The following is a 26,558-nucleotide window of genomic DNA, read 5'->3' as shown; positions in this document are numbered from 1 at the left end:
AACAAAACCCTGCTTAATTTATAATGAATATTTAATATTTGTCATTGGAAACTTAATCTTATGGTGTATGCATTTAAAATCAGCAGTGCATTAATGAATTGAGCTCATTTTAATTCATACTTTTCCCTCTTTGTTTTGCTATTAAAGTTCATTTTTAAAATGCCATTATTTAATTTCTTACATGCCAAATGGTAGAAATCTTAAGGGTACTAAAATGTAACAATGGAAGGAAAGTTGTCTAGTCACCTTTGTCATTCTAATACCTAGTTTCTCACCCTAAATCAGGAACTGCCAACTTTTTAATCTTACTAGAAATATTCTCAGCCTTGCCAAGCATGTGGGCATTTTACACAACCCCCACCATACACTTTTCTTAAAAAGCATGTGTTAGGATCCTGTATGACTCTCCATTGCTCCTTGCTGTCATCACTTGATAATAGCTTGGGGATCTTGGGGATAGTTCCACTTCAGTACGTTGAGGCCTCAGTTACTGAGGAAAGTGTTCTGTTGTATGGATATGTCCAAATTTATTTAACCAGGGTTAGGGTTTGTTAAAAGTGCAGAAGCAGGGTGGCTTTCTGAGAAGCTGGACACTATCAGTACATGCATTTGGGAGGGTCATAGTCATTTACCTACCTGTCGTCTTTCCTGGACCATTGGGATCACTCCACAGATCCTATAAGGCCACATTTCCATTTTCCTGAGAGAACAGTTGATGAAAGAAAGTTAGTGTTTTGCAACTTATTGGGTAATGCTGTTCACTAATGTTGCTAGGAAACAATATTGGTTTTATTGACTGAGCACCTCCTGGATGTCAGACCCACAGGTTATCTGTTCACAGGGGATGTTTTAACTGTGGCATGTTAGGGTAGTGTATGGTTGGCCAAAGAGTGAGTGTTCAGGTAACTTGCACCCCCAGTATTTAGCCCCCAATGTATCTGCTTCAGTAGAAGGGCATGATTGGAAGTCTTTGAGGGTACTGCCTCCCACGTGTCTTCCTCATGGCTCTTGATCTTTCCTTCTGAGTGCCTGCATATGGACTTTTCTGCCCACCCACTCTGCCAGTTGGACAGGCGTTTCATGCCCCCCAAAGTCCAGCACCTCTGCTGCTTGAACACCAATCCCTACCTGCTTTCAACTGACGTTTCAAGATTAGAGATTTATGCATCAGCTGTGTAGCTTAGGGTCAACCCATCTCCTCCTGATCAATCAGCCACCCTTTCCTGGAGCAGGGGATCGTTCTCTGATGGGGCATTCCACCTCCTCAGCATCTGGAGACCCTTGACTCTGTCATTGCAGGGTCTGTGGCATCTTGTTTGCTGCGTAGGCACCCACCTCATTGTGTGTCCCTGTGGATTGTGTTCTCTCAGCGTGCCTGGCTTCCTCCAAACATGGTTCTTGTCCTTACACTATACCTGGGTGGAACTTACAGTTAGGCCGTTTTCTTCCATTCCTGTATCTGTTGGATTTGAGTATCATGCGTCTATTTGAAAGTGATTGTTTTTCTTGACTTAATGGACGTTGTGTGAATCACTTCACTTCTTTTTTTATGAGTTGGAGTTTCACTCTGTCACCCAGACTGGAGTGCAGTGGCTGCTCCCAGCCACCGCAGCCTCGACCTGCTGGGCTCTGGTGATCCTTCCGCCTCAGCCTTCCAAGTAGCTGCAACTACAGCTGACTAATTTTTTTGATTTATTGTAGAGATGAGGTCTCACCAAGTTGCCGAGGTGGGTCTCGAACCCGTGGGCTTAGGCAATCCACTCACCTCAGCCTCCCAAGGTGTGGGATTACAGGCTGAGCCACTGGCCCGGCTTCACTTCACTTCTTGATCATAACATAGAGTGAACGAGTTTCAGTGTTTGAGGAAAATGTATAGAAAGTGAATTGCATTTGGAAAGAGACATATTTACCCTCAATAGGGTCTGCTACCTCTCTCTGTACCAGCCCATGCTGCCTGTGTTGACAGAGCTGCAGTGGGTCATCAGGGCAGATCACGGCTGTTACTGTAGGGTCTCATTTATGATAAGACATGGCATGTGGAGGTGTGTGGAAAATCAGGTTGTGAGTAAAGTCAGGGTCATTTGGGCCATCAGTATTGGGTGGGTAAACTGTGAGACGGCTGACCTAGGGAGACTGTCCTAAGTGTGCTTATCAGGGTAGGGGGCACGTACCCTACAGCACAGAACTGGACTCTGCAGATGGCCCTACAGTGCCTGGGGACCCTCATCTTTCTGTTACGTCTTAAACCATCCTGGCTGGATCTTCAGTGTTTAATATTTTTGTGAGAATCAAAACTCTATCATTAAGTCTTTTAAACCCTACAGAGTTGCTTGTATTGTGATGGTTTAGATTTTCACAATTCAGTCATCATCCTCTAATACCTTTTTTGTGATATTTTGGAAAAGTAACTATTTTAGTTTAAAAAAAATATTGGCTGACTGTCCTGTAACAGGGTGTCTTCTGGGAAAGCCAGATCCATCCTTAAACATCTCCGCACTTGTGAGCAGGCACAGTCAGGAGGGCCTGAAAATAGCAGTGGACAGTAGGAAGACCTGTGGCTTGAGCAGTGAAAAATTAGAAGTTAGGTTTTTGGTGACTGTCAAAGTCGCTGGACAGAGCGTTGTTACAGATAGACTTGGAGTCAGAAGGCGCAGCTGGCATCTCTCTGAGCCAAGTGAACTTGGGCAGATCATGACCTCTCTGGGGTGGAAGAGATGCTGGTCCCCACCATCTTTGCTGTCCTTCCCATGTGAAAAGTGGTGTGTTGGGGACATTCAGGCGAGGCCCTTCACTGAACCATGGAGCCTGACTTTGTTTTTGTTCTTCTCTTTTTCAGATGCCTTTGTGAACAGCCAGGAATGGACGTTGAGTCGGTCTGTCCCGGAGCTCAAAGTGGTGAGTGGTCTTGTGGCCTGGGTCGTTGTCATTCCTCACCTGTAGGAAAGGGGAAGTGCTCTGCAAGAGGCAGATGTGACCCTGTGTGTGTACCAAGCCCGCATTCCCAGGCTGCCTGGCATCTGCTGGGGCCCATAGGTGAAGCATGGCTCTGGGTTTTTCCCTGGAAAGGGCCAGGAGTAGCTGGTAGTTCAGGGCTGGAGCCCTGAGTGCATCTCCAGTGGCCACAACAGCCACCTAGCTGGAGTGGTGTTGTGTGTGCAGAGTAGGAGCCATCACCATCTCTTATAGTACCCCCCCAACCCACAGGGGTTTATTTGTCTTTTGCAGGATGTCATGGAGGGTTTCTGCAATAAGCCATCAAACTTTGGTGTTCATCATGTTTTAAATATGTCTGTTTACCCTATTACAAAGTATTGGCATAAAATTAAAAGCTTTGTCTTTGTATTATCAACTTTACCCTTTCAGTGAGATTATTAAAAGCTTAAAATTGGCATATGTAAAAAGTGGTCTACTACAACCTTTCCTTTGAGCCCCTCTCTACTATATACCCTGCCACCTGAGGATGGGAGGAAGGGACATATCTAACTATTAAATAATGATGTTCTTTGTCATGAGATATGTGGCATTTGTGTATGTGTGTGTACATATGTATACATGTCTATATATGTGTGTGTATATGTATATTTTCTAATTTGTCAAGCGATGGATTCTGACCAGGAAAGAAAGGTAGATGAGCTCTTGTTGTTCAGCAACTACTGATGAAACATGGCCTGCTCAGTCTCAGCACCTCTGCCCCCTGCATTTCTGTCAGAGGACCAGCCTGCCTCCCCAGTCACCCAGCCAGACCCCCAGAGACCTGTGGACTCTTCTTTCCCACTGGTTCCAAACCTCAGTGGGTGCTTAGGGGATGGGACAGGGGTCGGGGGACAGGGCCCTTCACGTTTCTCACATTGGAGAGGAGGAGATAGAGCAACAAAACACTTTCAGAGCTTTGAAGAGAGTGTATATGCCTTTTGTCACCAGGAGAAATCCATATTTTTAAACTTAGGACAGTGAGTGGCAGGCGCCCTGAGATGGGCAGGCTGTGTTCGCTGTGCCTGCTCTTTGTCAGTGTCCGATATACTCCAGCCCCTCCATCACTGCTGGTGTCTTCAGCTGGGCCCATCTCTTTCCTGTTTCCCCATGTTCCTTCCTCCAGATTGCTGACCTTTCTCTGCAACGCCTGCCAACGGTTTCTTTCCTCATGGGAGACAAAGTGTCTGTCAGTCTCAGGGGCGGTTTCAGAAGCCTGGGGTTCCGCAAGACCAGCCTGGAAACAGCCACCTCTTTCTGTCCTTTGTGCGCCTTGTCATGGCTGTACTGGCACGGTCTTAATCCTGTAGAAGACACTCAGGAAATACCTGTCAAATGAATGACGCGAGGGTGGCCATGTTGTCACCAGGAGTTTCTCAAAAAGATTTTCCAGTTTCAGTTACTCCCTATCAAGACAACCAAAGTGCCATTCTGCGATTGGTGGGAAACGATACAAATAGTGCTTTGCTGATGGTGACAGTGTTTATAAAGTGCTGACTCTGTGTGGGGCATGTTCTAAGTGCTTTACATGTTTAATACATTATCATGTTTAATCCTGACAACCACCCCATGGAAAGGGTAGGTACTATTATTATCCCCATTTCACAGGTGAGAAAACTGAGGCTCAGGGCTATTAAGAACTTGCCTAAGGAGCCACATTGATTAAGTGGTGGAGATGGGATTTGAACCTGGAGTCGGTGCTTCTACCTCACACTGTCCAATAGAACTTTCTCAACAGTGGAAACTTCCTGGGTCTCAATGTGGTAGCTGCTGGTCCCATGCAGCTGTTAAGTGACTAAAATGTGGCCAGTGTGACTGAGTAGCCGAATTTTAGGTTTTTATTTGAGTTTAGTTCATTTGAATTGAAACAGCCATGTGGGACTGGCAGTCACATTGTTGCCAGTATTACAGACTGACTGTGACCATCGATTATTGATCCCTCTTAGTTTTGGCTGTTCAAGGTGTTGTAGGTTCTAAGTGGGTCCATGTGATCCTAACAGCCTGTCATTGAGGATACCTACTGCCAAAATCTTATTCTTTGCTCAAATTTCAAAAGCATGTAGTTTTCTAGGATATCTGCCTGGGAGTATAGGGGGCAGTTATGTTAAAGAGCAGCATAGGGTGGGCACAGTGACTCAAGCCTGTAATTCCAGCTCTTTGGGAGGCTGAGGTGGGTGGATTGCTTGAGCCAAGGAGTTCGAGATCAGCCTGAGCAACATAGCAAGACCTTGTTTCCACAAAAAAATTTTTAAAAATTAGCTGGTCATGGTGGCACATGCATGTAGTCCCAGCTACTTGGAAGGTTAAGGCAGGAGGCTTGCCTGAACTCAGGAGGTCAAGGCTTCGTAGAGCCGTGATAGTGCCACTGCACTCCAGCTTGGGCAACAGAGCGAGACCCCAACTCAAAAAACAAAACAAAACCCAGCATGGGCTCTTATTCTGTCTAAAATCATGACTATCTTAATGGCTTGCTTGAATTCATGAAGGGGTTGACTCCATCATGGACAAGTAAATGCTAATGGTTCTACATTTATTAGAAGGGGCCCATTCCTGACCTGTGTGTGGATTGGCGAGACCCCAGCAGGACCACCTGCTCTGTTCTAGTCCAGGCGCCCTCCTGTTGTGGCATCATCAGGCGACTGGCCTTCATGGGTGCCCTCAGCAGATCCCTTGTGTGCCGAAGAGTGCTCAGGGTCTGAAGAAAGTGCTCTTTTGTTCTGGAAGGCAGCCTCCAATGCCCACAGGACTGCAATTGTTTCCCCTCCTCATGTAGCATCCCCAGGACAGGTGGCCCTTGAGGTCAGTGCCTCAGGAACCCCTGCCCCTGCTTCACAAATACAGCAATGACATGATGTTATGGCAAGCCTCCAATGACCTCTTTATGTTACATTTTGCAATAAATCTTTTGGAATCCATCAGAGAAAAAAAAATCAATGTTCGCTTTCTTTTCAAGAGTGGTAGTGCCATGCCTTATGTTTTCTGAAGTTGCATTGTGGTCAGATCGTCGATGACCAGTTGTTTTGGGTGCCACATAGGTCAGTGCTAGCGGCTGCAGGTGTGCGCCTGGCAACACATGTTTGATGCTTCTGTTTTGGTGGAAAGTGTAAATAGACCTTGGACATTTTGCCTCTGGAAGGGCCCTCATTCCCCAGCTCCTCACATCCTGTGTGTGTTTTTATTGGACTCCCAAATGGGATTTTCACTGAAAGCCTTGATTTCCTTTTCAGCTAACCTCAAGTGTAACAGGTAAGTGGTAATGTATGGGGACTGAAGAAATGGCTTTAAAAAGACACCATGTTCTCTTTCATCTTGTGATAGGAAGGGCCGGGCGCGGGGCCTTCACAGTTCATGGCTCTGCACAGATGATGCCGAATGGATGGTGGCGTCCTCGTCCCACCTAAATGACAGGTCATAGTTCTGTCATTTTCAGGACATCTTATTTCTCTCCATGATGCCCCTTGTCCCACCTGGGGTTGATTCTTTCCCTCTTGGTTCACATCCCACGGCAGTTCTTACAATCTGACCAGTGGAGCATCACAGTTGCAAGGGCATTTGGACCTTCATTTTATTTCCCCCTCACCATCAGCTGTGGGGCTCCACCAGTGTTTCAAATTAAGATAATGTCCATAATATGCAAAAAGAAGATGGTCTGAGATGTCTGTTCAAGGCAAATCAAACCCCTCCCCAGCTACTCCCAAGACTGACTGATACTGACCTTCTAAGGGGTAAATCTTTGTCCACCTTTTACATGGAAGAAGGGAGGAATATGTATGCAGAGAGAGCACAGACTGAACAGTGTTTGATTTTTGAACATTTTTTTTCCTCAGGAAAGAGAAACTCTAATCTTAATTAAAAATTTAATTCTGTGGCATACTGTTTTGGATTTTCTCAGCGTGAAGCTGACAAACAGCAGGTGCCCTTGAGCAAAAGAATAATTAGTAGGTAGAAATTCTCAGATTATGGAGGCCCAAGGTAAAAAAAGACATAAGTCAAATCAGGAGGAGAGACAGCTTTATTTAGGATCTGTCCACCTAGCCTGACTCTGAACCTGACTCTGTGCCATACTATTAAAGCATCTCATTCCCCATACTCACTAGCATTAGAGGCATTTATTTATTCATTCATTCATTCACTCTCACTAGTGTTGTCATCTGTTTTGGGCTGGGTGCTACTCTGGGACACAGCAAGATGAATAAGACACAGCCCCTGTCCTTGAGGACTTGTCAGCATCAGAGAGTCAGACCCCCACACTGATGTTTCTAAAATAATATGTTACCTTGTAATGTGGCTTTGTGAGCAGAGGACCGGGGGAGCTTTGGGAAGAGGTACCCAGCTGAGGCTGTGACAGTAGGAAGGCGCCCTAGTCTGTTTAGCTGCTGTAACAAAATGCCAAAAACTGAGCAACTTATAAACAACAGACATTTATTGCTCACAGTTCTGGGGACTGGAAATTCAAGATCAAGGCACTGGCAGACTTGGTGTGTAGAGAGGACCTATCTTATGGTTTGTAGATTGTGTCTTCTTACTGTGTCCTCATATGGTGGAGGAGATGAGGGGTCTTTCTCGGGTCTCTTTATAAGGACACGAATCCACTCCTGTGACCTAGTCACCTCCTAAAGGCCCCATCTCCTAATACCTTGAGGTTGGGGATTCAGTATATAAATTTGGAGGGAGGGGGGACACAAACATTCAGACCATCTCAGAAGGCTTCTCAGAGGAGGTGACATCTGAACTGACTACTGATCCATGAGAAGGAGTAGATTTTGGGTGGTCATTGACGTGGAAAGTTCTGTTTATCTGGAGACAGCAAGGCCTATTAGGATGAGGTATGGTCACTTGTTTATAGAAGGTAAATCAAGATGAGAGACAGAGAGGCTATTGGGTTAGAACTGTGGCTCGAGAGGACAGTACAGGTCGTGGGATTTTAAAAGGTCACTGTGGCCACTGAGTGGAGAATGAGAGTGTCAGGACTAGGTGGAAGGAGGACTTTTGGGTCGATGTGCCATCGTCCAGATAGCCGATAAGGGTGGTCTATAATTCACTTAGAGTCTCTGCCAAATCTGTTCTCTTCTATGTTTATTCTTCTAGTTAGTGGTGTTATCATTTACTTAATCAGCCTTCCTTCTTCCCTCCTGTCTCTTACTTTGCTTTCATCTGTTTATCCTTTCTCCTATCCCTCCTCCCATCCATCACCCAGTCATACTGTATTTACCAGGTACTTTGTTGGGGCCACAGGCTGTGACAGGTGTACGGATTCAGAATTGATGTCCTTGCCCGAATCCAGAGACACAGAGCTTGGTCTTTAGAGACCTCAGCGTGGTCGGAGATAGAGCCAAGAGCATTACCTAGTGCAGGCCTTTTGGATGTGCAGGAAGAAGCAAGGAAATCTGAAGAGAAAGTGAAACTCTCATCAGGGGAAGAGGGCAAGGTACCCATGTGAGAGAAAGAGTAAAGTGTTAGTGTGGTAGGTCCACAGACCTGCCCACAACAACATGGGGGGTGAGAGTTTGGAGGGAGATACTTGATTCCTAAAACATTTGGACTTTGACCTCCAGGCAGTAGGTGTCTTTCCAGGGTTGTGCTATGAGGGAGTACCATTTTCTCATTGTCATCTTCCAAGAATCTCTCTGGTGTTCTTGGGGTGAAGAGGGGGCACTCACAGGCAGGGAGCCAACGCAGAGATAGTTCCCATGATCCAGCAGACACCAGTAGTGACAGCCAAGGTACTCAGAATTGAAGGGATTCTGTGACATCTGATTGGTGGCAGTCAGGGATGGCTTCCAGGTTTCTGGTTTGAAAGATTGGGTGGGAATGGCCATAGAGGCTGATGAATAGATTGGGGAAAGGTGAAGTGTGGACATGTGGTGTGAGTACTGATGTAGATCATATTCAGGTGTAGATGCAGAACTGGTTTAGTTCTGGGAGGACTTGCAGCTGCGGTGGGGACAGCTGGAGAATGTGATTTGGGAATCAGTAGCTTATTGATAGAAGGTTGGATGTGGACAGGCTCACGTGGGACCACTGGAATTTAGGATCAGCTGGAGATGAGGGAAGGAGCCCTGGAGAGCTCAGCATGTTGGGGTGGATAAAGGAAGAGCCCATGAGGCTGGGGGGCAGTTAGAGAAGCAAGCCCAGGTGGGAGATGGACGGGAGAGAATCTGGACAATAGCTTCTGGTGATGAGGATAGGCCAGGAGCAAGAAAAGCTAGTGGTTTTAGAAATAGAAGTCGTGGGTGGCCTTGTGGGCAGCTTCTTTGTAGCTATAGGGTCAGAACGGCAGATGGTTTTGGTGGAGGCAGAGGGAGGTCAGAAAGTGGGACCAAGAATAAGGGGACCTGCAATCCCTGGCTCTCCAGCAAGAAGGGGACAACTCTGTCGGAGACCTGTGTCCAGGGTTGGGTTTCTTGTGATTTTTATTCAAGAATTGATTTGGGCCAGGCTCAGTGGCTCACAGCTGTAATCCCAGCACTTTGGGAGAGTCAAGTGGGAGGACTCTTGAAGCCAGGAGTTCAAGATCAACCTGGGCAATATAGCGAGATCCCCTCTTTACAAAAAGCACAAAATTAGTTGTGTATGTTGGCACATGTGCCTGTAGTCCCAGCTGCTCAAGAGGCTGAGGCAGAAGGATCACGTCAGGCCAGGAGTTCAAGCCTACAGTGAGCCATGCACTCCAGCCTGCATGACAGTGAGACCCTTCTCTATCAGGGGGAAAAAATTAAAAGAATTGATCGTGCTTAAATGCAGATAGCAACGCTCAGGGGGTGGGGAAGTTGAAGAAAAAGGTGAAACTACAGGGAAAGGAGATTTTTTTTTTTTATGAGCAGCTCCCCAGAGAAGGCAGAGGGGGTGGGGGATCCCAAGCACAGGTGAAGGGGAGGCTTCCTACAAGACAGCTGACCTGGAGAACAGGTGTCTCCACTGTGTTAACAGGGACACTTCTTCTGAAGAAGTGCCTGCAGGATCAGCATTGGCTGCCAGGCTGCTGCTTAGAACAGCAACCCTTAAGTCTCCTTGACTCCTAATCCAGTACAAACCAATACCTCTGCCACCTCTCCTACCAGTCTAGCTCTGCCTTCTTTTCCTCAATGGTGCCATTGTGGATCCTGTGTTTCTGAGAGGCAGGCTTACTGTCCCCCTCATCTGTGTGGTCCCTGCTTCGCTTCCTACCCCCAGTCCTCCCTAGACCTCCCTATTCTGCTCCACTAGCCCTGCCCCCAAATCTACCTCAGCCTCATCCTCTCATGATGCGACACAGCCAGTTATGGTCACCATCTCCACATGGCACAGTGCCGCCATTGTATGCCATCTCACCTCCTGCCTTTCTCAGGCTGTAGAGGGCACACAGTGCATGTTGGCGGGCTGACTCAGTGAACACAGTCCTGCTGTAAACAGCACACTTGTTTTCTGGAGGAATGCCAAACTCAGCGTTTATACCAACATTGTTGATGCCCTTGCAGCTGTCGAGGCTGGTGAGAACGTGAGATGTTAATTGAGGGTGTTGGACTCCCTTTTGTGCCAACCGAACTATTTAATGAGCTCATTCTTGGCCATCTAGCTAATGCTTGGTTATGTTTGTGTTTAGGACTACTGTATATTTTGACCTCTTTCTATTTGTAAAATGCTAAATAGAGTGATTTAATTATCCTTAACGGTTGTCTGGTTTTTTTTGTTTGTTTCAGGGAATTGTGGGTAATTTGGCCAGCGGCAAGTCTGCCCTGGTGCATCGGTACCTGACAGGCACCTACGTCCAGGAGGAGTCTCCCGAAGGTATGCTGTTGGGCAGGCAGTTGCAAGCTTAAGAATTTAGTTTTGAAATTTTTTCTTTAACATATACTAAATCATTACATTGATGTATCACATGTCAAGAAAGTAATAAAACATACTAAGCAGTAAAAATCCTGTAGCATATTATTTCTTTTATAATATTTTTAGCAAACCCATCACACTGCCTTTGGCATTTGGAATAATAGAGCAGAACCGTGAAATGTATCTAATAGTTCAGACCTTTCAAATGTCCTTTAATCCATTGTCCTTTTTAATCCATTGTTACTCCTTTAAATATTGGTTGGACATTTCTCTGATCTGGATATTGAATTTTATACCTAATGTGTATGTAATGCTACTTAGTCACAGATAAGAGCTTTTTGAGATGAGGCTTTCAGGTTACCACCACCGTATTTTGAGTATGTTTCCCCCCTTATATTGTATTATAAACATTTAATAATCATTTTGCATGAGAATAAGTTTTTTTTTGCCATTGGGCATTTGCTTCTTTAGTTAACATATTCATATTTTATTTTTTTGCTTTAAGTAAAATTATGATGATAATGGTAGGAAGCCATTTAGCTCCCACGTCCCCTAATCAAGGTGTTGTTCACAAGCAGTGTTCTAAATTATATTTTCTCTCCATGTAACCGTTTTAAATCCAACTCTGAGACACTGAATTTCTGGTTCCTTCTTTTTCTTACTGGCTGTTCCATTCTTTGCAGATATGGATGCAGGTAACTATACATTTTCTTCATGGCAGCGCTTGTCTTGTTTTGGAGAGAGAGGAGAGGCACAACTTTGTACTGTAGCGTTCCCTTCCCTCCTTGTTCTGTGTATCATCCTATTTTTTTTTTAATTTTCTCTTTTTTTTAAGTTAAACATTTCACCCTGTTTTGTCCCTTAGCTGTCTTTTAGCAGTAGTCCTAAGTAGCTTCACCTGTTTCCTGTAACACGTGTTCTAGCATTTAACGCTTGTCCTGGATACTGTGGAACTGTTGAGAAAAGTATAGAATTTTGTGTGGGCTTTGCTTGTGGCTCTGCCACTTTTTAGTTTTGTAGTCATGTCTTGAATACCTCATAGGGTTGCATCAGGGGAAGGTCTACTTTTTTGGTTGCCCGTGTTGAATTGACGGTTTGGGAATATTAGAAGTTAAAATGAGCCAAACTCGGTGGCTCAGCCTGTAATCCCGTGCTTTGGGGAGGCTGAGGTGAGTGGATTGCCTGAGCCCGCGGGTTCGAGACCCGCCTGGGCAGCAAGACCTCATCTCCACAATAAATCAAAAAATCAGCCGGGCGTGGTAGCGCATTCCTGTAATTCTAGCTACTCGGAAGGCTGAGGTGGAAGGATCGCCAGAGCCCAGCAGGCGAGGCTGCGGTGGCCAAGAGCGGCCACTGCACTCCAGTCTGGGCGACTGAGTGAGACTCCAACTCAAAAAAAAAAAAATTAAAATGGAGGCTTGTATGTGGGAGTCAAGTAAGAAAAAGTTTGCCTATTCGATGGGAAATATATATAGGCGCTAGAAAATTGCATGATTTGGGGATGTGAGAAAAGGCAGTGTTTACTCAATTGTGTTTTCAGCTCTTTTCCTGGGATCTATCTGTGGGTTGTGCTGGTGTTTTATTTGTTCCTTTGTGTCTGAGTATGAATTTTAGCCACAGCCAGTTTGATTGCACCTACCTAGCAAATCTTTCCCATTATTTCTTAGAGCTAGCTATTGTAGAGGTTATATAAAGGTTAACTCAGCTGCAAGTAAAATGATCACCTTTTCTAAGTAAATCTGCCTTCAGGCCCCTTGAACTCTTGGGATTTCAGGCTGGGGTTGCTGGAAGCCACATGGTTGGGGCCCTGGGTTTGTTGCCCTGGCTTCTCTCACCCTGGAGTTCACGTGTCTGGTATGAGCAGTGCTAGAATCACCAAGGACCATGTCGCACTTGTGGCTTCCTTTCCCCTATATTGCTATTTTGTCACTATTGTGGCTTATGCTGTTTTCCCTTTGGGCGTTCACAGTTTGTTCCATCCTATTTGGGCCCAACTGTGATGTCTCGGCAACGCATAATGGACTCTTACATTTTGATTAACACACGGGTATTTCTCTTGCATGCTGATACAGCAAAAGAAGAATTGCACCCAGTGGGGTGACCTAAATAGACCACTGTCAGTCCTGCTTCTTCGATTTTTCAAGTAATATGTTTTATTCCGCTGACATTTCATAATATCACATATGGTTTTAAAAACACTTTTTTTTTTTTTTTGAGTGGGAGTCTCACTCTGTCACCCAGACTGGAGTGCAGTGGCCGCTCCCGGCCACAGCAGCCTCGACCTGCTGGGCTCCGGCGATCCCTCCGCCTCAGCCTTCCAAGTAGCTGGAACTACAGGTGCACGCTACCACGCCCGACTGATTTTTTGATTTATTGTAGAGATGAGGTCTCACTGCCCCAGGCGGGTCTCGAACCCGCGGGCTCAGGCAATCTACTCACCTCAGCCTCCCAAAGATGCAGGATTACAGGCTGAGCCACTGAGCCCTGCTAAAACACACATTATTTTTAAGGGAGAGAGCATGGTGATTACCTGAAAGGACATCCCTTTCTCATGTGGAAATAGCTCATTCCTTCTGTGGGGTTCAAGGCCAAGCCCTTCTGGGTCAGAGGAAAGATCTTCTGTGATCTTTTCTCATGCCCTATAGGAGCTTACCCTGGGCACCTTTCCTTTCATTATTTGACTAGAGGTCAAAGGAATTATCCCTTGGGGGACATGAAGAGCTTACAGCAGGATAACTTCCAGGTGTGCCCCAGTGGGTACATATCAGGAGCCTCTGGGTGCTGAAAGAATTGTGAATACAAGGGCCACCTTGTGCCGGGAAGGCCTTTAGCCCTGGTAAATTTGTGTTTCAGGAAGGCCTTTAGCCCTGGTGAATTTGTGTTTCCCAGCGCTGGACCACCTGTCTCTGCCTAGAACTAAGCAGGTAGTTACTACCATCTTTGCCTTTCTTAATGAGAGCAGGGAACTTACTTCCACTCCCTGTCCACGTGACCCAAGAGTCTCATGACAGTGGCAGGAGAGAGCCATAAATGGTTGTTTGGGAAAGAAAATGATTGAGAAGAACCATGATTTCTTTCTTTCACACTACAGTCTTGCCCTCGTGAAATTCTTTCTTATAGTCAAGGAATCGTAAGCTTGAAAGTGATTTCATTTCATGTCAAATAAGTTAACATCTATTGTTCTTGCTTAATTGAGCAGCTTTATGTATATAATTTTCTGAATTTGGGATGTAATTCACTGTGTTGTTGCCCCAGGGGTATGGAGACTATGGGAGTGATATGAGTTGTCCCCAGGGTGTACAGGTAGTTGACAAAACTGATCATAGCTCTCAGCCTCACCTGTGATTAGTTACGCATACAAACAGTGAGTGGGCAGCCAGTGACAGGTGTGGTTGGCAACAGGTTGAGGGATTTTGAGGGAGCTATGTGACCTTTCTATTTCTTGGTGTTCTTGTTACCTTTTGACTTGTCCTACTTTTCTCTTATAACTGTTAAAAGTGATCAATGGGGCAGCTATTTTCAATGAAAGACATTTTGCTGTGTGATCTGCCTGTACAAAAAGCTCATTGCATCCTCCCTGACCTTCTTAATGTCTATGCGCAGTTGTTCTTCTGATTCAATTAATGCGTAAATGTCTTTTATCCTAATCCTGACCTGTGGCTGGGATATTTAGTTTGTTGGGAAGAGTAAGACGGTGAGGGCCTTCCTGTTTTCTGAAGAGAGTTCCCTTTTGGTAGAAACATTTCGGGTACAGAACCATCTCTAGGTACCAGTATACTTTTCATCAGATATACTTTGCTCCATCCCAGAGGGCAACATCTGTTGTCTTTTAATTGTGTGATACCTTTTGGCTGATATTTTATTCTTGTAGTGAAGAGAACAGACTCACAAGATTTAGAAAATTTTAAAGATCTAGTTCAAGTGAGGGAAGAATTTAAATATTATGTTCTTTTGATTAGGGAATTAACAGTGCAAAAGTGAGTAATTTGGTAGGGAGCCTAGGATCCCATTAAAGTCATCCAAAGAGTAAACTTTTTGTCTAGGCAGATACCCTTTTAATTGTGTGTGTGTGTTGTGTGTATAGATGTGTGATAAATGTATGTATATTATAGTTCTAGGATTCTGTAACAAAGTACCACAAACTATATGGCTTAAAACAGAAATGTATTCTCTCATAGTTTTGGAGGCCAAAAGTTCAAAATCAAGGTGTTGACAGGGTTGGTTCCTTCTGGAGACTCTGAGGTTGGGGTTGAATCAGCTCCATGCTTCTCCCAGCTTCTGGTGGTTGTCAACAGTCCTTGGTGTTCCTTGGCTTGTAGATGCCTAACTCTAATCTCTTTGTCATCACTTGGTGTTTTCTCTGTATCTGTGTCTCTATGTCCAGATTTCCCTATTATGAGGACTCCAGTCATTGAACTTAGTGCCCACCCTACTCTAGTATGACATCATCTTTACTTGGTCACATCTGCAAAGACCCTATTTCCTAATAATGTTATATCACAGGTACCAGGGGTTAGGTCTTGAACATAGCTTTGGGGGGGACATAATCCAACCCATAACAGTATGTCTGTTATATACGTGTAATGTTTAGACAGATGTTGTACTTCGAACCGTTGATATTGATCACCCCCATCACTTCTTGGTGGTCATGCCTCTCACGGGTGATGTTTTTGTGAGCTCTGCTCATATTCCAGAACTTCACAAGGACTCCATCAGCTTGTATGTGACTTTCACACCTCTGAGGAGAATTTCACAGCTGCCATTCACTTCTCATAAAGAGCATCAGATGGATTACTCAGTTGCCATTAGTGCCCTATTAATGGCTGCTTATTTGAATTGTGAATGACATCTGGGCATGTAATGTGAATTTCCTTCTCATGTGTTTATCTGCTTAATATTCACTGTGCACGCGCCTTTCCCAACACAAGCTCCAGCGATACCACTCAGCTTCTAACTCCTGCAAAAAACAGCCAAGCAAAGGAGAGAAAACCAGGCCGTTCAGTAGTCTGTGGGAATTTATGGGAAACATAGACCCTGTCCTGAAACACTTTATGCCTTGCAGGCAGGGAGACTGTGGTGTCCTCTAGAGATTTTTCGAGTTGCAGACCTTGGTCTTTGCCCCAAGACCTGTTCCCAGGCTGTGTCTGTCAGTGTTATGCCCGGTTGCCATCACACTGTGGCTCATGGACCCTGCTGAGCTGTGCAGAACACCCTGGGTGGTAGAAGGACCTGGGGACTAGAAAAGCCAAAAGCCAGCACCTGCCTTGCCAGTGGTCATGGATCTGAATTCAGCAATAAGGCCCTGCTGTTCAAATGAGACTCAACTGTATAGTGGGTTGAGTGACAGATTTGGAAGTTGGTGAGTCTACCTTAAGATTGGTCGTAGACCTTCTTCCTCTAAAGTTAATGACTCTTAGCTAATTTTGCAAGCAACAATGTGTGCTGCTAAATAGGACTGAATGTGATTGAGATCAAGTTGTGCTGTCAGATATCTAGCTGCCTTTTATCTTTCATCCCCAATCTGGAAGAGACCCACGTCCAGATATCCAGGTGTGAAAGCAGTAAAGGAGGGCAAGAGCCTGCCTGCCACTGAGGCCCAGCAACTGCTTGCGAGGGTCCATGATGTTGTTGCCTGCTGTGGCCACAGAAGGAATTTGCAGGGAAGGGCCTTCATCAAGTGTAACTTTCAAGCAGTTGACCCTGTCATTCCTGGGTCCTTGTGAGCTTGATTCATCAGGGCTTATTCCTTCAATGACTGAATCTTGAGTCTCTCATTGGTTCTTAGCTAACTCAAATTTGGGGGCAAAAAGCTAGCTGCAAGGCTGTGGCAGCCCTGAATCTGGCCAGCAGCAAGCAGGTTTCTGGCTAAGAGCCTGGTATTGGGGATGTACTGCTGAAGGCTCTGCCGGACCCCTCTCCTGGCAGGAGGACCACACTCCAGTCCTGTCTCTCCCATTCTTCCCAGCAGTGACCACACCTGCAATAACCACCAGGAGCTTCTTAGGCGGCTTCCCCATCCTCTCTCCCAGAAGTGAGAGACTCTGATAACTAGGAAGTTTGTCCTGCCCCATTCATGTTGCCAATCAAAGGAGATAGCTGAGATAGCTTGAAGAGAACAGATGAAGAATTAAAGGCAGATCTTCCACCAGGGAACTCGCAGGAGTAGGAAAAGGGAAGCTGGCATTCTCTTGAGTGGACAAAGTACCTAGGAGACTTTCCCTTGTAAAGAGAAGAGTCTGAAACAGATGAGGGAGACTGAGGAAACCGGAACGTCCAGTGGGTAGGGAAGGCTTTTTAGGAGAGATGCCGGGTGCCAAGAGTAACTATAACTATTAGGTAAGGGCAAGTTTAGTACATGACGGGGTAGGCATGTACTAAATGCCATGATGGGGTAGGCAGCTCATGTCACTCAAGATAGGAAGTAGAGGTTTGGAGCATAAGTCTTAGGAAATTCTAAAGTGTGCTTTTGTGCCAAGATGGTAGGAAAGTGCAGCAGGTATGTCTTCTATCTCGCCAAGAGAAGCCTAGAGCTTGTCCATTTGTTCACTTGGTTTAGATTAGAGTTTGGTAAAGGCTTGGAGGCTCTACAGGAAGGAATGAATGATTCACATTCTGGCGGAAGGTCCTGTAATGTGAGTGGAAACACGGTGCAAGAGCGGAACCCTTTCTTGCTGTGGCAAGAAGGGAAGCAGGGTGGTATGTGGTGAACTGGGAGCAGCTTGCCAGAAGGTTCCAGAATCCCGGAGGGGCTGCCTCCCCCACCTCACTACTGAGGCTGCATCCTGGTTGAACTCTTGAGAATCCCCTCTGACATGGTCTACGCCTGCCTGGGACTGTGGAACCTTGGGGCTCCCAGCCTGTCTTGTGACACTGTGCAAGTTACCCACCTCTTGAATTTCAACTTACTCTTTGCTTCACAGCTGTTGTAAGGACTTAGTAAAGTAAGATGTATAAAAGACTCAGTTTATGCCCCTGGCAGTGAGTAAGGGCTCAGTGAATAACACCTTTTAAAAACAGTTCTCCAGCCGGGCTCAGTAGCTCAGCGGCTCAGCCTGTAATCCCATGCCTTTGGGAGGCTGAGGTGAGTGAATTGCCTGAGCCCGCGGGTTTGAGACCCGCCTGGGCAGCGAGACCTCATCTCTACAATAAATCAAAAAATTAACCGGGCGTGGTAGCGCATGCCTGTAATTCTGGCTACTTGGAAGACTGAGGCGGAAGGATCGCCGGAGCCCAGCAGGTCAAGGCTGCGGTGGCCGGGAGCGGCCACTGCACTCCAGTCTGGGCGACAGAGTGAGACTCCAACTCAAAAAACAAACAAACAAACAAAAAAACAGTTCTCCAACCCGTTGGTTCCTGCAGAACAAGAGGCATCCTCTTCCACGTGTGGGCCCACAACTGAGGATGCCGAGGGGTCTCCTGCTCCTTTGTTCCTTCCAAATTTTCTGCCCCTGCCTCTTTCCCTGTTCCCAAAGGTATGACCTGAGGTTCTGCTCACACTTCAGGTGTTTGTTTCTGCATCCCTTGCTGTACACGCGAGGCTGTCTTCCTTCATCCATGTGGTGAATCAAGCTGCCAAAATAAAGCTCATCTGGTTGAGAGTAGAGCTCCATCCATACACAAAGCCTGGGACCTCATCGTATAACTTGGACACTGGAGAAAAAAAGATAGAATTTAAAGTGTGTGGACTGCCTCCTCACAGGTTTTCCTAGGCTGGGACTGAGTTCTGTGGAGTCTTTCTCATGTCCATGGGGGTAGGGGTGCTGCAGACCCCACCCATGCGGTATTGTCGGGTAACTCTGGTTGGAAACAGGCAAAATGCATGGTTGCCAGTGACACTGGATGCATCCGAGAACCTTTGCCTTCTCATTTCAGGGTCTTGAAGGTTAGACTGTGCTTCACTGAGATTGAAGGGCTCTAGGAGTTTCCACTGTGAATTTGACTTTCGTTGCTTGGTCCTAGCTGCCCTTGTCACCTGCTGGCCACTTGCTTCTGGCCTTTAGGGCCTGCTGACTGTACTGTTGCCTGCTAGCTGCTCTCCCCTTGTTAGTCTTGATGTTCCCCATCAGGACTGCCTAGGATTGTTTCCTGTCATCAGGGCAGTAAATGTGTTCTCAGAAGCACATGTATCTTAAATATTTTGTTAGTGAATGTTTACTCAGTTTCTTAGAAACAAACCATGTGGTAAACACTCAGCCTTATTTTCTGAGACACGTGAAGTACATTGAGGCTGTCAGCTCCAAAAACCCTTTCCAAATCAAATAACTTAAAAAATATTTTGTCAGCTACCACTGCTTCCCAGATGTTAGGGCTTATTTCTAAAGCCGTTCTTGGGTGCTGTTTAATGTTCCAGTGGAAAAAAAAATCTGTAACACTGTAATAAAATTTGACTGGTTTTGAAATCTAGCCATTTTTTTTTCAGTGTGAATTTCAGTATTATTTGCAACCAAGTGGTTATAAGTGCATGATAATTTTTTAATGAGGGTTATCTGTAAACTTTAAGATGGTGATGAACCTGCTGGGAGTTTAATAGATGAAAAGCAGAAGTCAGTTCAGCCATCTTCTCTAATGACTTCAGGTACGAACCTGATCTCCAACCAGGGACTTGGTGTTTGTCATTGTCTTCATCTGGTTGACGGTCACTAACTCTACCCTTTGATGCGGTTCATGTGGGTCAGGTGATTTTATCTAAAATAGGTGAAGGATACTGAAATTGTTACTAGAACTTCAAAGAAGTAATAAAAGGAAAGCATGTTCTATTTCATTTTGAACAAGGAAAAAGCTGTAAAATCAGAATAAGGAGGTTGTCATGTTTTTGGCATTGACAAAATTGGCAGGACAAAGTGTGTTTTTGGGTTAGTTGTTTGGAACTCAGAACACATTGTCCCATATTGTTATAATTAATGTGACGTAGAAATCCGTGTCTTACTGAAGGTCTTGCTGGACCTGCGGTGGAGCACACATTCCAGAGAGGAGACGTTTCTGAGTAAGTCACTGTAATTTAAGGCTGGGACTTAAACACCTGGTTCGTGAGTGCCCTGAAGAGGACTGGTGTGCTGGCTTGAGGGTAGGTGGTAGTTTGGGGTGGGTGGGGGGGTGATCCTAGCTTCTCAAGGCAGCCCAAGGAGGCTCATTTGTGTTCCTTTAACTCACAGCTCAGAAACAGTATATTGCTGTTGACACAACTGTTTGCTTTCCTAAGGAACCTCATGCTGTAAGAAGTTTTAACAAAACCATTCTTTATCATTATTATTTTTTGAGTCGAGGTCTTACTCTGTCACCCAGGTTGGAGTGCAGTGGCACGATCATGGGTCACTGCAGCCCTGACTTTCTACAAAACCATTATTTAATGGAAAGAGGAGGATAAAGGTCTAGAAAGTTTTACATGTGCGGTTATAAAATATTTTTCATAGAGAACTTTTATTCCAGAGGTATTTTTTGAACTGTAAGTGCATCACCTTTTTATTGCAGATTAACAAATAGTCATTGGCTCTGTCACAACTGAATTCCCTTCGGGCACTTCCACCTGGGTTCATTGGCTTTTACCGCATAGTGTTCCTGGAAGCCCAGCTCCAAGTCCAGGGAACTGGATGGCAGCAGAGTAGTCTGCCCCATGCCAGGCAGCTTCCTGTTCCAATCTGGAAACCCTAGGGCCATGCTCATTGTATTAGCTTACACTCTCTTGGTTGCAAGGGATAGGTGACCAATTTAAATTAGCTTAAAATTTCCACCTGTGTCCCTGGGGGGGCTAAAACCACCAAACTTTTAGCTAACAGCCAAATGCACACACCAATTGAGTCACAGAGACACAGCCTAAATTAACTTTAATGCAAAGAGGGGCGAGGACTTACCTGCATACCTGGAGCAGCCGAGGGGATGAATTTGGCTTTAGAAAGACCCTGATCCACTTAAGCTCTTGAGGAACCCCTCTTTCTTATTTCTTGTGTATGTTGGGCCTGAGTCACATGAATTCCCCTGAAACAATCAGTATCAGCAGGGTCTATGGGAATATTTTAATTATTTAATCCTCTGGGGTGAGGTGATGAGGTCAACCTAACTGAACTAAATGGCTTGAGCCAGGAGTATTATCGATTAGGGCTGGGAGAAGGTAAACCCCAGAAAAGGAATCAGAGGTCTGTTTGAACCCTGTGTCCTCAATGTTTATTTACTTTTAAGTTTTAACTAGTAAAGGGCTGTATGGTGCAAATATCTTCCTGATAAGCAGGTCATGTTATATTCGGCTTGCATCCTGCAAACTCATGTGCTTCTGGAGAAGCACTGGGGATACTGTTTGAACTCACCTTAAAGCTGCCCTCTGGTAAATGTCTCCCTATGACTTTTACAGTCTCACTTGGACCCTCTGGCTTTTTCCGACAGTTTTTTTCTCCTTGATCTTCAAGGGTGCAAAGCTTAGTTTTTGGAATGGTAGACATTGTTTGGATTTTAAATGTCAGCTCACCATATTTTTTTTTTTTTTTAATTGGTGTCTCTGTTGCCCAGGCTGGAGTGCAGTGGCACACTCACAGCCACCACAGCCTCGACTTGCAGGGTTCAGGTGATCCTTCCGTCTTGGCCTTCCAAGTATCTGGAACCACAGGTATGCACCACCACACCCAGCTAATTTTTTGGTCTTGCCAAATTGCCTGAACTGGTCTTGAAGTACTAGGCTCAGGCAATCCTCTTGCCTTAGCCTCCAAAAGTGTTGGGATTACAGGCGTAAGCCACTGCCCCAGCCTGCCACATTTTTTTTTTTTTTTGACATTTTACCCACATTGTCTTTCCTCACAGCACTCCTCCCCTACCTACCCCCATCCTACTTTATTGATCCCAGGAAACGGTAGAGATCGATTGCTCAGAAGGCACCTATATGAATCATCACATAGTCATTCCTAGACTTAGGCAATTCAGCCGTCAGGATTGAGAGGTTTTCTGTGAAAGATAGTACTGAAAATCACAGAAAACTGAGACCAGATGAAGAGAAAAGATAGAGTGGGGGGTGGGCATATCAAGTGGAGAGGAGTCGTCCCTGAGCTGCATGACTGTGAATTGGAGTGAAAAGATTTACATTTCAGAGGAGGCCAGGAATTAATTTGTGTGGATGGAGTACACATTCTATGCATGACTGGATAGCGGTGGAGTTGCTTCTTGATGCTCTCTGAAGAAAATGCTACATCCAGGCTGAGTGTGGTGGCTCATACGTGTCATCCCAGCACTTTTGGAGGCTGAGGCAAGAGGATCCCATGAACCCAGGAGTTTGAGGTCAACCTGGACAACATGGCAAGATCCTGTCTCTAAAAAAATAAATAAATAATTAACTGGACATGCCTGTAGTCCCAGTTAATCTGGAGACTGACAGGAGGATCACTTGACCCCAGGAGTTAAGGCTGCAGTGAGCTCTGATCTTGTCACTGTACTCCAGCCTGGGCAGAGTGAGATGCTGTCTCAAAAAAAAAAAAAAGGAAAAGCAAGAATGCTCTATTCTCTAAGATCATGTGTGTACAATGGATGCATGAACACTAAGTGCCACTTCCACTTGGGCTCACGGCAAAATCCAAGTGTCAGGAAATGGAGATATGGGAGGTGGAAGTTGAAAGAAAGCACTAACAGCAAATTAGGTCAAATGCCAGAAAGAATCACATAAGGATAATCTGAGATGTCATGAAAGTGCTCCCAATCCTCCCCCCTCCAGCTCATGCTTTCCTGCAGGAGTTGACTACCATAGCCTGAAAGCTGGGAAATCTGTAGGTACCAACCATAGGATCTAAGGAGGACTGGGCTGGGCTGGACTCTGTGTGTGTGTGTGTGTGTGTGTGTGTGTGTATGTTGGGGAGGGGGTTTCTCTTAAATCAATACAGATGAGGTCATTTCTAGCCACCTATAATCTTCAAAAGTTGATGGTTTCTTATTTCTTATGGTTCAAATGGTTTAACCTAGTAAATTAATTCATGATTGACCCAGACCAGAAATGTAAATCAGATTCAACTCAGTGTAGTTAGTCCTATATCCATCCTTGGTGGTTTCCTGGACACTGTGTTAAGAAGTATTCTGTGGCAGCATTGATGTGCTGGTGGGATACTAGTGTGATAGGTTGCTGACGCCTGGATCTAGAAGCTGGTGTTGTTCTGTTCATGTAACGTGAGGGCAGCCTACCTGGCCAGCAATCGTTATCATTTTCTGAGTTCTATCTCTTATCGTTTTGCTTATTTTTTAAAAAAGCGCTACCATAGACAAAAGAAGAGGGAAAAAAACCAGCACTTGATCTTTGAAAGTGTATATGGTGGGGCAGGAGGGGGCTTGGTAGGTCTCCCTGCTTGGTGGCAAGCCTTCATGGTGGCTGTTTTGTGTCTTCCCTCTTAGACACTAAGAGGAAGGGAGGGGCTTAGGCTGAATGGAGAAGGAAGGTTGGGAGCCTGGACAAGAACGGGGGTGTGTGGAAAAACTGTCAGAACTCAGGTTCCACATGACTATGCCATCTGGACGTGGGCCAGGCCTGCTGGTGTGAAGGTCTTCCATGCACCAGGGATGGAGAGAGGAGAAGCCCTCTGGGGGTGGCCAAGGTAGAGGGATTATGAAGGGAGTCAGGGAGGTCGGACTCTAGGACACCTGCTAAATCATTAGCAAGAGCACCACCAGCTTTGGAGAGAGACATGTGAAGACGTAGAGGAGGGACCTCCAGACAACCTCTGGACCTTAGAACTGGCTGACATAATGGGATGAGCTGCTGGAACCCATCACCTCTGAACCCTCTGTGTTCAATTCTCATGCCCTTTCAGAAATGGCAGCTGATGATTAGGTCTGAGGAAAACCAACTTCAGGGTGTGTTTGGGCTGTCCAGGGCCTTGTGCCCTGGGACCCACTCCAGCTTAGGTGGGAGTCTTGGCTGGGAGATTCTGAGGAACCTGACAGCACACCAGCGGCAGATGCAGCTTGTTCCAAGATGTTCTAGACGCGGGAGGTTCCTGGAGGAACCCCTGGGCCTGGCAGGGTCACCCTGGCCTGAGAGCCAGCAACCCCCACCCTGGGCGGATGCCACAGGGGCAAGTGTCATCTCTGCCAGTTGTGGGTGGGAGACTGGACAGGGGTCCTGATGTTTTCCAGTTCAGGGCACTGGTCCACTCAGGGACATTCTTGGGAACCAGAGTCCCCACTAGGATGGGGATAGACGGCTGGAGGCAAAACCTGCTGGACTCCATTAAAGTCATCACAGTGTTACCATCGGATTGTAACAGTTATAAGAGTACCTTCAAGAGTCCACCAGAGAAAGTGCAATATGACCATAAGAATAGCCGTGTGTACACATGAACAAGTATCCAGGTGGGACTCTGTGACAGGGTCCTGTCATCTCTCCTGTGTTATTAAAGAAGGGTTTTACATTTATTTATTTATTTATTTTTAAAGTTGGATCTCACTCTGTTGCCTAGGCTAGAGTGCAGTGGCATGACCGTGGCTCACCAGAGCCTCAAACTCCTGGGCTCAGGCCATCCTCTCATCTCAGCCTCCTGAGTAGCTGGGAATATAGGCATGTGCCACCACGTCTGGCTAATTTTTTTGTAGAGACGAGGTTTTACTATGTTGCCCAGACTGGTCTTAAACTCCTGGGCTCAAGCAGTCCTCCCTCCTTGGACTCCCAAAATGCTGAAATTATAGGCGTGAGCCACTACACCTGGCCTGCGTTTTTAAACAAGGGTTGTAAAAATAAAACCAAAGAAGAATATGACACACAGGGCCTTAAATATTTACTCTCTCTATAGGGGTCTGGCCTTGTACAGAGACTGTTTGCTGACAACCCCTATGTTACAGTATGTAAAAATAAAATAGTAAAATCATAAAGGATTTCTTGATTTCTCCATATGGTCTAATCAATAGCAACTACCCTTTTCTAGTTTCTTGAAACAAGTACCTTGTTTATAATCAGAACACATGAAAATTAATAGCTTGTAAGCCTATACTTTTACATATTTATTTCCAGAATGGCATAAAACAGTTTATATAATACCAATTAAAAAAAAAAGCTATTTTCACATGAGAAGCACACGTTTAGAGCACTATATCCTGGGAGGCTAAGAGCTCATTTGCCCCTGTGTTGGCTACCAAGTAACTGAGCAGGGGCTGCTGTTTGGTGCTTTGCCGACTGTCTCATACTCACAATCTAGGCTTCACTGTGGATTCTAATACTCGTGCCTACTACATACACCCAGGCCATGGTGGTATTAATTGACAAGGAAGTTTTACTTTTTATTGTTATTATTGGTGGTGGTGGTTGTGGTGATGTTTTGAGTTGGGGGGGGGTCTCACCTGTTGCCCAGGTTGGAGTACAGTGGCACAATCATGGCTCACTGCAGCCTTGACCTCCTGGGCTCAGGAGATCCTCCCACATCACCCTCCCAAACGTGCCACCACACCTGGCTAATTTTAAAATTCTGTGTAGAGATGGGGTCTGGCTATGTTGCTCAGGCTGGTCTCCAACTCCTGGCTCAAGCGATCTTCCCATCTTGGCCTCCCAAAGTGTTGGAATTACAGGCGTGAGCCACCATGCCTGGCCTCACCTAATTCTGAATTGCTCTTTGGTCTACCTTTTGAAAAAAATGTTGAAAATAAGTGTATGAAATATTAAATAACCTCAAGTACATTTTCCCCCGAAGAACCAAATGTGCATGACTAAATATTTTAAGTTGACCGTGCAGGCTATTTCAGAGATGTTGGTAGATGCTGAAATATTCAAGCACAGCCTCGGTGGTAGATATTGGAAGATTTTCAGTCAACAGTTTACTTATTTGGTTATAAATTAGATTTTATTGGGTGGGGTTCATCACTGTGTAACTGTTTTCTTCTTCAGAGTGGTGAGTGAAAACTGGCCCCCGCTACTTTCTCAACCTGTGGGTTCCTGGGGTGAGTGAGACCGACTGAGGGGGTGCCCACGGCTCCCCAGCTTCCTCTCACCCCAGCAGCCTGGCTCTCCTTGTGTCGAGTGAGTCTGCTTCCTTCTCCTCTCAGTGCTCTTGACAATATGCTTCATTAGGGCAGAGGTCTTGTCTTGTTCGCCTTGTTCCTGGCACCAGCGCTGTGACTGGCATGTCGCAGGGCTTGCTGAGTGCTTGTTAAGTGGTGCTTCAGACGACCAAGATTTTATTGACCTGGGATGGGATGGTTACAGGGAGAAATCAGCTATGAGCCCTTACGGTAATTCAGGAAAAGAAGCTCATGCTAATATGAACCAAATGGTAGCCCTGGTAGATTCTGAAGCAGAGATATTCCCCTTTGACTTTTTATCACTTACTGACCTGGAAAACTCTGGTCTGGGGTTAGAAAGGTGCTACACTTGGATGAACACTGAGAGTCCATTGCGTGATACTTAGTCTTCTCCCTGGAGCCACTGGAGAAGCACTTGTCCAAGGGTTGCTCCTTCATAGGCTGTTTTGACTTAAGGGGGAAAGAAGTACCATCCTGAATATTCTAGGAAGCATGGAATTATGATTAAGTGTTAGGAGAGGCCTGTTTTTCCTCTTGGTATTTGAACATAAGACACAAGTCTTTCATTATCTGGTTATTGCCACCTCGCTTCTTCCTGTTCATTGAGTTGGTATTTTGAAACTTGCCCATCATGTGTGAGTTCTGTTTGGAAATGATAAAGTTGTCATTGTCATGTGGCCATCGTTAGTTGATTTTTATGAGCCACTTGTAACATTTCAGGAAGCTGCAGACAGTTGACATCGATTTGCTGGTTTTCATCTAAGGAAACTGAGGCACGAGAAGCCATGAGAGGCACTCATGATGTGTAAGACCCC

General features: G+C 45.6%; 1 protein-coding gene across 3 annotated transcripts in view; it reads left to right on the top strand.

Annotated features, from left to right (window-relative positions):
• The window catches only part of AGAP1 (ArfGAP with GTPase domain, ankyrin repeat and PH domain 1), a 423,994-nt gene that overhangs the window by 29,923 nt on the left and 367,513 nt on the right, over positions 1-26,558 (top strand). The window contains exons 1-3 of one of the 3 annotated variants that reach the window (XM_008054710.1): positions 2,841-2,895; positions 10,650-10,737; positions 11,460-11,471. In XM_008054710.1, coding sequence (XP_008052901.1) covers positions 11,462-11,471 — 10 coding nt within the window. In that variant the 5' untranslated portion in view covers positions 2,841-2,895; positions 10,650-10,737; positions 11,460-11,461. Of the gene's footprint in view, positions 1-2,836; positions 2,896-10,649; positions 10,738-11,459; positions 11,472-26,558 lie in introns of those variants that run through there. The other 2 variants (XM_021710731.1, XM_021710732.1) reach the window with 2 other exon arrangements.

The sequence above is a fragment of the Carlito syrichta genome, unplaced genomic scaffold (genome assembly GCF_000164805.1).
Source record: "Carlito syrichta isolate Samal-C Ts95f unplaced genomic scaffold, Tarsius_syrichta-2.0.1 Scaffold298871, whole genome shotgun sequence".
NCBI lineage: Eukaryota > Metazoa > Chordata > Mammalia > Primates > Tarsiidae > Carlito > Carlito syrichta.
This window is presented reverse-complemented; position numbering and strand designations above follow the sequence as displayed.